General features: G+C 40.8%; 1 protein-coding gene and 1 long non-coding RNA gene across 3 annotated transcripts in view; one reads left to right on the forward strand and one right to left on the reverse strand.

Moving 5' to 3' along the window:
• Positions 1–6: 6 nt before the first annotated feature.
• On the reverse strand, positions 7–2,735 carry six2a (SIX homeobox 2a). Its single transcript, XM_035663982.1, has 2 exons — positions 1,842–2,735; positions 7–357 (listed from the first exon to the last, which is right to left on the reverse strand). The coding sequence occupies exons 1-2, from the start codon at positions 2,399–2,401 to the stop codon at positions 51–53; spliced, it is 867 nt and encodes a 288-aa protein (XP_035519875.1). The 5' UTR covers positions 2,402–2,735; the 3' UTR covers positions 7–50.
• Positions 2,736–3,892: 1,157 nt separating this feature from the next.
• Positions 3,893–13,627, forward strand: part of LOC118328977 — a 22,317-nt gene continuing 12,582 nt past the window's right edge. Inside the window, exon 1 of one of the 2 annotated variants that reach the window (XR_004796771.1) lies at positions 3,893–4,080. This is a non-coding gene — a long non-coding RNA (uncharacterized LOC118328977). The remainder of the gene's footprint in view (positions 4,081–13,627) is intronic. The other variant, XR_004796770.1, reaches the window with a different exon arrangement.

Genomic DNA, 13,627 nt, shown 5'->3' on the forward strand with positions numbered 1-13,627 from the left:
AAAAAAAAAAAAAAAAAGTGTGCTCTGTCCCCCTTCTGTGGCGCTTTTTTTTAAGAGCCAAGGTCCACTAGATTAGAAGACATAGGGTTCAGTATGGTGTCATGGTGCAATGAGTGGTGATGGTGCACCGAGTCTGCACCGCTGGGTACCGGGATGGCGCTGGGTCCTGGCGGGGGCGCGAGGCCGTGCAGGGACTGTAAACCGGTGTTTGTGCCGAGGAGCAGAGCCGGGCTCGGAGACGTGTGATCCGGTGTCCCCGAGGGTGTTTTATCGTCGTCCGAGCTCCCCAATAGAGATTTATTTCCATTCATGGAAGAAGTCAATGGGTTGTGACTGTTGCTGTTCTCGTTGTTTTCTCTGCGAACAGAAAACAGTGTCAGAGACACAACAGATAAACAACTGCAACATATGAGTATATCAGGAAAAATGTGTAATTCAAAAATATCTATTAATATCCTGTGGGGTTACACAGGATGTAAACTAGAAGAGCAAATGTGCAAATTAAATATTTAAAAGTGCATATTTTTAACGTGGTAGAAACAACAAAAATCATCATTCTTAAAAGAAGCACACACACACACACACTAAGCAAAAATAGTGTTAACCATGCTACTCTGTGTACTGGGGTATTAATTAGGCTGCGGTATATTTAATAGCCATATTAAGCCTAATTAATATATGAATTATAAAATGTTCACTCTAATGATTTAGTAATGCATCAGTCAGGAGTGCGTTCAAGCGCACGTGTGCCTAGATACAAATAATAAGTCAATGACATAATTAGAGGCTATGAGGCAGAGAGTTAAATGGCTGTAGTGGTGAACAGTGACTGGAGACAATAAATCTATGTGACTATTGAACCCGCATTAAGCTGTGTTTATGGCAAATTAATTTAAGCGGTGACCTGTGGATAAAGACGCCTATCAAAGTGGGCAAGCTCTCGGCCTTTGCCACGTTTGAGTAAATGACAGGTCTAATTATTGCTAAACATGTGCCTGTTGCGTATGGCATAGTCCTGTGCTTGCAGTGTGTGAGTAAGGCTTCTCTCAGTGGGAAGACATGATTTACATGTAGCTTTCAGCCCGAATTAGTGGCCAGAGGGTGAAAGAAGACACCAACCCAGCGAACACCTGACTACAACACGTCTCCCAAACCTCTCTGCACGCCTGCCTGTGTAATTTACAAACTTTGAAAAGTACAAACTACTCCTAATGAAATGTCAACCGGGCTGATATAAAGGCTACACAGCGCGCCACATCAATTACACCGCAAAACAACCTTTAAACGTGTTCCGAGATGTTTTCTTCTGTATCTGCTCTGTGTTCACGCCAGTATCCAGAGGGTTAAAAAAATCGTCTTTCTTTCTCTGATCCTAATCAAAAAGTTAAATTTGATGTTATAATAAGTGTGATTAAAACATAAAAGTAGGTTAAATGCAACTTTTATAACCTTGTAATTTACCTGACAAAAAAAGCCTTTAATTTACTTTCTTTCAACTTTTACGCACGGCCTGCACAATTATCACAAACATACAAACAACAGTGCGGGACGTGAGTTTACTCAACCCAAAAGCATGAAAAAGGGGCCTGCTTCTGATGTAATTTCCCACAAATACACACAGATGCGTGGGCAGAACTGGAGGATTTGTTAAGAACTGAAAATATATTCATATTTGGTTCATGCAATAGGTTACATTTACAGATGTAGGTCAGCAAATCATATTGCATACACACACCAAAGAAACATGTGTCTATTTTGTCAATTTTTTTGCTTGATGTCACATTCATAAAAATACTACAAGATTCACCCACTCTGATGTGTGTTTTTAACTTTACTCCTACCTTTCCTTTGCCTCCGCTGCTCGGTCTCGCTGCCGTCGGTTTTTGAACCAGTTGCTGACCTGCGTGGTGGTGAGTCCCGTGGCTTCGGCCAGCTCTCTTTTCTCCCGCGGGGACGGGTAAGGATTGTGGGTGTACCACTCCCGGAGAACGCTCCTGCTCTTCTCCTTGAAGCAGTAGCTTGTCTCTTCTCCGTCCCAGATGGAGCGGGGCAGGGGGAACTTTCTCCGGACGCGGTACTTCCCCACTGCGCCGAGCGGGCGGCCTCTCAGCTTCTCCGCCTCGATGTAGTGCGCTTTGAGCCACAACTGCTGCAGCTTCGGGTGGTTGTGCGGCGAAAACTGGTGGCTCTCTAGGATCTTGTAGAGTTCTCGGAAGTTCCCCCGGTGAAAGGCGACCACGGCTTTCGCTTTCAGGACGCTCTCATTTTTGTGGAGGTGTTCGCACGCCGGGAGGGACCAGAGGAAGCGTCCCAGCCGCTCGATGTTCCCCCCTTGTTGGAGGACTTCGCAGACACACGCCACTTGTTCCTGCGTAAAACCAAACGTCGGAAGCATGGACATGGCGACAACGTAAATCAATACAGATTATATTGTGCCTTACTTCCACGTTTCTCCACTCAGTCTCACATTAAATCAAAACGCATTAAGTCCATAAGCGACAAAATGTCCCCAAAAAAGAGCAACTTAAAGCTTAAAACAGCCCAAGGTGAGGTAATATCCAACTGCGTGTTGTGGAATAAACTCAAGTCCATTCAGCCATGCAAAACCCCAGGCGACAAATCCTCATAAAGTTGGTGAGAAAGAGAGAAAGTTGCTACTCCTTCCACCGTCCTCCACCTTTTCTATGCCGTTTCAACATAACATACTCCCGGAGACCGGGCTCGCTGGCTCGTTTTAATAATATTATTCTAAGCTGGCAAGACAGGCGATTATATGAACTCTGATTGGTCGGTTATCTGACCCGGGGATGGTGAGGATAAGACAATAGCCTTAGTCAAATTATTTGCCATGGTTACGCTGTCACTCAAAGCAACCTGATACGCTTTGAGGTGGCTCCCTGGCAAAGTCAACCCGATTGTTCCCCTACGACGATCCCGCCTACCAACAGAAATATTGCTCAGATTTTTCTTCTAAAACAGTTTTTTTCCTTTCTCCTCACTTTGACAGACACCTTAGGCAGCCAAAGAGCGCAGAGCTGAGGGAGTGTGGGGAAAGAGAGCAGCGCTGGTCCCGCAGCTGGGGGAAGGATGGCGCCAGAGCGCACAGAGCCTGCTGAAGTATGTCTTCATGCCTCAAGCGGCGTTCACAAATCAATCAAGATTTCCACAACGCCTGGAACTTTAAAGTTAGTCGCTTCATCATTTCATACAGGTGAAATTACTGTCAACTAGCAGACAGGTCATGTAGCCTTTGGTGAAAAGTTTAGCAAAAATGCCTCAACTGTTCATGGCGGTTGCATGAAGCAAGAATTAATATAAAAAACAAAAATAAATAATATTAATTCTGTCAGGGCGAAGGGATTTATGTTTCCTCACTTCAAATGAATTTAGATAAATTTGTTTCACATAAACTTCTAAAACAGCCATTTTGTAAACAGAAATGTATATAAAGGTGCTTTACATGTAGCCTCGTGCAAGCTGTTAGTCCAAACAGACAGCTTGTCACTAAATGTAGCCATACAAGTGTTATGACATGTTAGAAATAATGACAAAATACGAAAAACAAGACTTTAAACTTTAGAAAACGTCTAGAAAGTCAGATTTAGAAATCAATGCATCAAAAATATTAAATAACTTTGCACGTATAAAGACTGCGCGCTATAACATTCCCAAATGAGCTTAAAGTGCGTCTGTTAACTTGTTTATATTAACTTTAGCTAATTCAAGTACTTTTTTTTAATGTAATCTGACATGAATATGGCAGTTCTTCAGCCTATCCCCAAAGGCGTATTATATTTAATGAATATGTTAATCTAGAATTTATTATAACATTGTCCTGATAGAATTTATTATTGAATGTGTGTGATAACACAGATGATGATGAATCCAGGGGTGTCTGCATGAGGGGTGAGGCGGTGACGGCAGAAGCGCACAGAGTGACAAACAACGTTAAGGTGTGCAGCCGCTCTAACGGTGAAATGAAGTGTGCGTGTGTTCCGTAGAGTTTCTTGGACGGAGAGCAGAGGAGGAGAGTCTGCCGGGCAACAGCGGAGAAGAAAAACGGCACCAACCAGCACACCGGTGAGACAAAACTTTCCGTTTGTACTCTAGACATCTGGCTGACACGGTTTAGTGCAACAGAGGAGGAAGACTGAAGTCAGAGATCATCAAAATCACAAGCAGGATTAGGAGATAAGATTTGAAGAACTGCCCTGAGTAATCATTTCAGTGTGATAATTAAGATAAAAAAGAGAGAGGGTAGAGGAAACAGTGAGAGAGTGGATTTTTAGAGGTAAAATAAGTGAGGGGGGTTTATGATTCACTGAGGAGGAAGGACTTGTTGAAATGATGAGTTTTTGCCCGATTAAAGACTTTAGCTCTCCAGACTGCAGCAGCAGCAGGATGAGCACCAAAAGTCATGTGGTCTGTGCTGGATATGGTGCGACGTGTGTCACGCGGATGGGCATGATGTGTTATTGACTGCTGGACCAAAGATTGACCAGTTGGGAGATTTCTATCGCCTCACCATGGGACCTCTTCATTAGAGATACGATTGTCAGTTACACCCACTCTCAGTATCACATCACTCGACACTGCTGCCTCAAACCACACACACTGACAAACAAAACACCTCTCTCATCTCTCTCATCATCATCGTCGATCATTCTCCTCTCTCTCTCTCTCTCTTCTCCTGCGACACAACACACACTACACACTACAGCTACACACACACCACACACACTCACGCACACCTGTCCTGTTTCTTCTCATAACTTACCTGTAGACCACAAAAAAAGCTCCAATAGAGTCCAGAGGTTTGTTAAGTCAGTGTGCAAAACATTAAATGTTTAAAATTCATATTTCAAATTATTATTGCTATTATAATAATAATTATTACTCAGTATTTATTAGGCGTAATTTGATATAGGCCTATGTGCAGAACTCAAATTTATATTTTCAAAAAAGAAGTTGCAAATAAATATCAGCAGCACATCTAAAGTCCCAGGAAGGAGCTACATTAAATCTCAGATGTATAAAAATAAAATATAACCACTGGCTGATCACATCACTATTTCACACTTTTATTTAAGCTCAAGATCAATTTATCTATATTTTCCCGCGGCCTATTGGCTATGGAGCTATTTCATCCAAGTCGTGGCTGTTCACTAGGAATTATTAGTGTAATTATGAAGTTAGTTTATCACTAGAGAAGAGGAGTCCTGTAAGAAGAGCCTGATCCCTGTTTCCGTGTTGTGTTCTCTCTGTGTTTAATAAATTGACTTGGGTTTCGCCCGAAGCGCAGTTCAGAGAGTATTACGGCATTAAGCTGACTGATGGTAATCGTCAGGGGACCGGGGCTCGTCTGAAATGGATAGTGAGAAAAACAAGGAAGCGATTTATCCTTATATAGCCTACATATACAGCTCATAGGAGAAAATCCTCCACTAAGAATGAAGTTTTATTCCCACAAATAAAACATAATAATAATATAATAATAATAATAATGTAATTACAACATCATATAATATAACCTAGTAATTAATCTACCATTAAATCATTTGATGACTGTTTTAATTAGCTGACTTTGATTCAGAACCGGAGAAATCTCGCCCGATGAGTGAAAATATGACCTGTAAACAGTTTGACAGGCGCTCATATTTGAAACCGATTTCAGATTAAAGAAAAAAACATTATCATCTCCGTCCATCTAACACACACAAACCTCAATGCCTCGTAAGTGAGCCCAAAGTACACAGGAGGCTCTCCCACTGGTGAAAGAGGTGCAGCAATTACACTCACAGTGGTCACACTATTCTCCACTCAGGTTATGTGTCGTCTAATTTTTTTTTAATTTTTTTTTTTAACGTTTCATATCAAAGGGCATTCAGAGTGTAAAGTGACTTTACGGACTGGAAATACTCAAACATAGACGTGTGGCTGTATTTTTCTTAAATCTTCGGTAAAGTCCTTCACTTCAGCTTTAACTGTTTGCAACTGTTGCCTCCCTGTAGACTGCTGCCGCGTGTCCCTGCTGTCAGCGGTGGTTACATGAAGGCCCAGTGCATTCCTGACTGACTCTGTCCTTAGTCATTTGGATTATTTTGGGGGATGATGGGCGCAGATGTAACCAAAATAAGGTTCCCAGAGGAGCTCCAGATGGGGGCCGTAAAGGGTCTCATTAGATGCTATTCTGATTAGATGATATGATACGCCGTATGAGCATGGATGTGGATAACAGGTAGTTATATGTGTATTTATGACAAGTATCCAGCTTTATTTATAATCACTGGCAACATAAAATCAGCACAGATGGAATACAATCTTGTTAAAGTGGGATCTTTTTTTGGCATCTTTGACTTTAAAAAGTTTGAGATAATCGCTCTGAAAAAACAATCAACACCTGCTCACTCTTTGCTGCCCCGAGATAAGCTTAAATACTTATTAAATTATAATGCATCCGATAAGAAAGTTAAATGATCGTGGAAGTGGGTTGTTACTGCAGCAGTGATGATATCAGAGCAAATGCAAGAGTAGAGCAAGAACGTATAAATGTGGATCCAAATACAAAGCATCTTTCCTTGCATTGGAGCTGTTCACGGTCAGAACCGTGTGCGCACCGGCAGTGACGGGGCAAATCGGGGTCCCGTGTCTGGACCTTGACAGTGTTTGTAAACCACTTGTTTCCACAGATCAGTTTGATCAGAGGGCTCCGGCTCAGAAACGGTAATTATTACGGCCGCTGATGAATGGAGATCGCGTTTCCCCTAATAGCCAACCCCCTATTTTCACAACCTCCCAACGCTCACCTCGGCCGCTCTCCACCACGACCTGCACTAATTGAGCTGATTATTGCAAGATGTGTGTTTTGGTGTGTGCTGCAAAGCCTGGTGTTTGGGCGGGGGTATGCCTGTATAGGATAGGATGGGGACGTAGTTTTATCCTGTAAGACACGCACTGACCTGAGACCAGCGCAACAAGGAGTTGATGAGTAACATTCTTTAGGACAGACAACCAAATGTTGGGCAGAGAGAGGGAGAAATTATTAAAGCCAGAACCTCTGTGTCTATACTGGTTAAGGGGTATGCGAATGAGGGCCTATCCAATAATTGGTTGTTTACATCTATCTCGTTACCCCAGAGGCCAGGGCTATCCTACAGAGCAAGAAGGAGATTTCAATAAACCGCACAGGCGAGCTGCAGGGAGGGGCGGGCATGTAGGGGCGGGGCTGAGGTGTGTGTGTGTGTGTGTGTGTGTGTGTGTGTGTGCTTGTGTGTGTGGGGGTCTTGTCTTCATTTCCAGAAGGCTCTGATCGGTCGGCAGGTTCATCAGATTGGACGGTTTACATTTCAGGCGCACTCGAGAATATATAGGCCTGCGAAAAACGCAGCGATTTCACAGGCAGTTAAAAGGTGAGTCAGGCATCACCTTCAGTTGATGATCTTCACAGGGAAAAACACAAGCATGAAGAAAATCAGGCATAAGACAGTCATTTCTATTATTATTATTTTTTTGCAGCTTATATAGAATCGGCCTCTATGAACTTGAATTGCCTCTCTTGAATTGCCTCTATGAATTAACTCTATGAATTAACTATAAACATACTACATACTACAGACTCATATGAGATTTTCTTCAAATTTTCTAAAAAAAAGTAATCTTGTTCAAGGTGGAAAGGCTTCTGAAAAGAATAGTCTGACTATATAACAAACCCTGAAACCCTTCTAATTAAATGAATGAATTTGTACCTGGAACATTAAGATAATCAAAAGGCTATATTGGACAGAAATATAAACTGACATATCAATCTGAAACTGGCAGGTAAAATCCATTTTCATTCCACATAATTACAATCAGAGCATTTTCTGGAGCAAAGAGAACAAATTAAAATGCCTCCACTGGCAAACAAGCCTTACCTAAGCAACACCCCACTGCCCACTCACCACCACCATCACACTAGTGGAACAAACTTACACCCAAATTGCAGCTGGCCTGAGCACTGGAGCAAACAGCAACAAGTGTCTGTTTTTCTAAAAGTCTGGTCATTGGAGCTGATGAGTAGCAGTGTGTGTGTGTGTGTGTGTGTGAGAGAGAGAGAGAGGGGGAGAGAGCGTGCTGCATGCTGTTGCTGAGGTTAATTTATTCGATCAATCACTCCATTTGATTTCTGTTTATTTTCAGGAGTCGCACGGTCATTTCAGCCGCACACTGAGCCCTTTATGCACTGCCAAGGCGTTTCCCCTCAACCACTAAGACTGTATAGCATGCATTCGGCTATAATTTGGAGAGGAGAAGGGTTCCAGCACTTCTCAGATATTTCACGGTTCCTAACCTTTATGGTGAAATCTCCTCAGATCTGTCTCTCGTCAAACCGGCAGTTTGCAGACATGCAGGTATATGAGCTTCACACATACACTGATTTATGTCAACGCTGTGAGCTTGTTTTAAATGACTGCAAACACACTCCAATGTGGAATTATGTATTATCGTCTACTATTTGGCAAATGGTGCACAGGATAAAGTGGCCAGCCATTCCATGCATGCATGCATTTTACTTTAGTACAGACTTTTTTGTTTGTATGATTTTTCTGTGAAGTTTAGCTTTTGCCAAAAATCAGTTAGATCTGCAAAAAAAGCAACTAACTAATAAAGTTTGTATGGATGTGCAGTTGAGACACATGTAAATAGGTGTAATGTTGCACCTATCTAAAGCTTAACCTGCTCATTTGGAGTATTTTGATACGGCAAGCAACTAAGAAACCACCATGGGACCAATATGTAGGATCAGATAAACATCAGCCTGCTCTGCATCACAGTAGACAGAAGGCTGGGACATATAATTGGATCACAATAACCAATTGCTTATGATCATGTAACATTTGGAATAGCAAATAAATGCCTCTTTTGGCCAGAAACATGAGGGAAGAGTTTGCCCCACCTCTAAAACAAATAAAAAGAGGACTCGACTATTATACCACAATGTAATTTCAGTGTAAATGAGGCCAGAGCTGGGATCAGAACTTATTTTGGAAACGGGTGTTACTAAAACAGTGAAAGAAGCACAGAGACACATACAAAACATGTCAAATTACCCACGGAGCGCTCTGCAGTTGAAGTGCAGCTTTTATAGTATATCCGCTTGTTAAGTTATTTACTCTCAGAAAGCATGGCTCAGATTTTTTTTTGGAAGTTTTTATTTTTATTCAAGAAAATGTGTGAATTCTTGAATTGAGTATTCAAACCTTTAGTATCCTGTGTGAATCTTATAGTGTAGTATTCCTTTACATACAACCCAAGCTTTCAACTTATAGCAAAAGTCTGCAGCATCGCTTAATGTTTTTCCCTCATGCAACATTCTTCCTTTTTTACAGTGCTGGAACTCGTATGTCAGGAAAGAATTTATTAAAAGCGACCTGCAGTAATTAGCAATGTGCTAATGCTTGAATTTGTATCCATTCCTGTATGCAGGGTTTTTACAACACTTGGTGGTTTCACTTGAAACACAGGCTTGACCCTGTGTCACTGGCCATATGGGCAGTAAATAGTTCCATGATAGAGTCAGCGGTTGTAGTGATACTGTACCGGAGAGAAACGTCTTATTATATATCATACTACATGGTGTTTTTATGCTATGAAGATGATTGACAATGAAGTTTTGGTAATGTGATTGGTGCGTTGTTTTACTGTGTCCTGATACACTGGCTTGAAGTGATTTTTTTATTTGAGCATGTTGACATACAGTATATACATATACATGGGCACATACAGTATATACATAAAGATAGAGATTGTAATATGCTCATTTTTAAATGTAAACATATATATTAAAAATAACTGATAACTAAACAAATAGAATAACAGAGAGAGACAAAACAAAAAAACAACCAAACACAATTCGTCTCCCAAGCTATCATCTCTAATCCCTTAGCTATCCCGAGTCTGCCATGTTGAACCACCATGAGTAGCCCAGTATGGACAATCAGTAGCTCTAATCAGGGCCTTTTTCACAGCCACTGTAGTTTCTACGCAACTACAATGCTAGGTGCCACTAAATCCTACACACTTCAAATGCAGTTCCAGAGGTCATTTGATGTTATCAATAAACAAGGCTGAGTCTATAGTCAAGCTAGCAGCTCTTTAAGGCTGTAGTTAGGTACAGAGGTGCGTTAAGCTAAAAGCTAAAGCTAGAATGGCAATGGCCTTCAATGGTAGCATGCTGATATTTAGCAGGATTGTTATATGCTCATTATCTTAGTTTAGTGTGTTAACATAATCAGCACTATACACAAAAAACACCTGAGGCTAATGGGAATTTTGACCTGATGGTTGTGCTAGAGGAAATGTCAGTTAGTCACCAAAGTTATTGCAGTCTATCCCAAGGGGGACATCAACTTTGAGTACATGTTGAGACATTTCACTACAAACCACAGGTGACATTCACATGGTGGACTTAGAGGAAAAGTCAAAAGAATCACCTAATTCAGTAGGATACATCCTCTGGGGACCACGAATGCCTGTAAAAAATCTATAGCAATCCATCTAATAGTTGTTGAAATATTTAAGTCTTGAACAAAGTGGTGAACCAGCTGATTGACAGACCAACATTGCCATCCCTAGAGCTGTACCGCTAGCATGGCTAGTAATAAAAATAAAAAACATGAAAAGATTATCTCAGGCAGATGATCCTTGTTTCCAAAGAACATGAGTAACTTTGATTGGGTGACTGATTGATGCTGTCATCATAGCACAGACCACTACAAAACTGATCAGTGCTTGTTGGCCCTGCTCCATTGTCTTTACAGCGCAACTTTTACTTTTATCTTCTCACAGTTTTTATGAGCCAAATGTATTAGTAATTTAAGCTCTGCAATCCCTATTTCCCCTCTGAAGTCTCCAAGAAATCCCATTAATAATGTGTCTACTTTCAACGTCTAAATGACTTCTCTCTCATTAAATCAAACCATCCATCAAACTTTCTTCTGTATTCTGCACACTATTGGGCATAATATGAGATATTATGAAGATGAAGGCAAGTGTTTGCTTTGTAAATAGAAGTGTGGCACGGCGTTGCTCATTTGTTTTTATATGGAAGAATTGGATTTCATGATTGCTTTTTAATTCTGCCTGCAGGGTATATTAAACGCCTGCAAACCTCTGAACACTTTGTCCAGGAAACTAACAATTATAGTCAATCTGAGCATATGGCAACCACAACTATTTGGGAGAAAAGATGGGGCTTAGGCTGAGGAACTGCCTCATGCATCATTACACTTTACTAAGGTTTAGTTTCTCCATATAGCGTAGCTGTTTATGCCAGTGATTTAACATATGCCCTCTTAAACTTTTCTCCTAAAGCCAGAGTACAGTAACACTTTCTATATACAGCAAATTAGATTTGGACATACAGAAATTATTCAAAGATTATTCAAAACAGTGTCTCTTCAATAAGTTCATATCTGTTAACTAATGGGCAGAGCAGCCCAGTAGGTTGCAAGTTATTATTTACAACTTTATCCACCTTCTTATGGAGGATCACAAAGGAATCTCCAGCCAGCAGCAGACAGTACTTCCATAAGCACAACCCTGTCTCCTTACATTCAACTAATTTTCAATAGCAAATACATTAAGACCAGGAGCTTTGTTTATGTGGAACACATCTACATCTTTCTTTCACAACAATATCCACTCATGGCTACTCAAAACACTTTTTGTTAAGGTTAGGGAAAGATCGTCGTCTTGGTCAACACTGACGCACTGGTGTACGAGACAGGACACGTTGACCTTGATATCTTGATATGCAAAGCTGCAATCTCCCCCTGTGTTTTATTAGCCTAAACCAAACACCATGTGGGACATGAACTCATGTCTTTAGTGTCAAGGTCCTGTGCTTTGAAGGCAAAAACATCCATCCTGACCTCCTCCCCTTGACTTCTATACAGTAGCTACAACACGCTATACTTCCTGAATTGAAAAAGACATTGCCAGTAAACGTAATTCAGACAGGGGAGTAGCAGCTTAACTCTTGGGGTCCTCTTAGATCCTAAGCCAACAACTTTTAGTGATTACTCAACCGTGATGACCATAGGTGAGGGGTGGAAAAAGGAGTCTCTGAACTGAAAACAAAACAAACTATTGTTTTGTGGGTCAGCTCTCTTTACCACCATGGACCAATACAATATGTCCACATTACAGTTGCCACTGTAGCATAGGTTCTGTTTTTATTAAATGGCTTGAATGCAAGACGAGGACCATATCTATTCCACACAGTTGTGTAAACTCAAAGCTGTTGATCGCTGTGAAGCTTGATTTGGATGTGCCATGCACATATTATGTGTGTGTGCCTGTGATTTCCACCAACCTTTTGTATCAAAGCAGTGGTTCCCAAATTTTTTTGGCGAGCCCTAGTGGGGGCCTGGAACCCCAGGTTGGGAACCACTGTATCAAAGCATATGCACCTGTATTTTTAGTACAGTATATTTTTTCATTTTCATAGTATAAAAAATAAGAAAAAAATAGGTCAAATAAACCTGCATAGAATTTCCATCAACGTATCTGCAAGGATTTGTGCTTACCTTCCCAGAGTATAGTGATTTACTCTAAGAGGCCTTTCAGACCACCAAGAAAAAGTTCGAGACAAGCTGATAATGATATAGAACATGAGCTACGACAGACCCAAAGCTTTTTGTACCAGCTCTGGGGGTCATCTCTAGTGAAGACGTGCCTGTCGGCGTGCAGGGGGATGATGAGCTTTCACACAAGCAGAAAGAGGGGATTACTGTCAATTGCTCCCAAATTGCAAGAATACCCGCTGCTGGGCCACCCACACATGTGCTGAGAGACAAGTGATAAATTGCTGCATATGTCCATTCCACAGTGGCAACTCTTAGCACACTGCACAACGATTGCCATTCTTTTATGCTGTGTGACATGTGGAAACAAGTGGAACAGCTTTTAGTGTAAGAGGCATTAAAAATCTGAAATGTTTAGTAGGATATGGAGGTTCAAAATAGAGAGAGCTGTTTCAGTAGCTTCATATGTGTAATCAGGCTAAATATTTTTGTAAACATGGTATCTCTATCCATCTCTGAATCAGTAGCTTTTCAGGAGCTAATAAAAACAAGATGAATTCTCAATGCTAAAATGTTTGACATTTCACAAATCAAATCTGATCTCACAATCTTTATCTTATGTACTGTAACATTTTACTATCTAACTTATTAGCTTTAGGTACAGTCTTAATAATTAACATCATAATAATTCTTAATAATTTATCATATACTTCCACCTTATAATTCCTAGTTTAAAGGCTTAAACAAGATTACTGTAAAAACTATTACATTCGTATCAACATCACAGTGCTCTAACAGTAATGTATTAAAGAATTCCACCACACAGTGGATTTTTTTAGCCACTCAAAATGAATACAGCATATCATATTTTGAAACTAAAACCTTCAATGTGTTCTCATGTAGGAATACATGGTAATTAGTTTTGATCATATCATTCCTCTGCTTAAGAGCCAAGCAGATGGCTAATCCAGTCTCAGTATCTAATCAGAGCAGTCATTCTAATGACAGTATAATTTCATAAGAGGCCTTTGTCTCAGAATATTCAGGAGCAGCATGGGGGA

Source organism: Morone saxatilis, unplaced genomic scaffold (assembly GCF_004916995.1).
Source record: "Morone saxatilis isolate NCDOM2014 unplaced genomic scaffold, NCSU_SB_2.0 Contig19, whole genome shotgun sequence".
Taxonomy (NCBI): Eukaryota; Metazoa; Chordata; class Actinopteri; family Moronidae; genus Morone; species Morone saxatilis.

Excerpts from the sequence above, each read along its gene's own strand:
- six2a (XM_035663982.1), bottom strand. The coding sequence starts at position 2,401 with ATGTCCATGCTTCCGACGTTTGGTTTTACGCAGGAACAAGTGGCGTGT. Across the intron at positions 358-1,841 it reads GCAGCGGAGGCAAAGGAAAG|AGAAAACAACGAGAACAGCA; the intron begins GTAGGAGTAAAG and ends TTCTGTTCGCAG.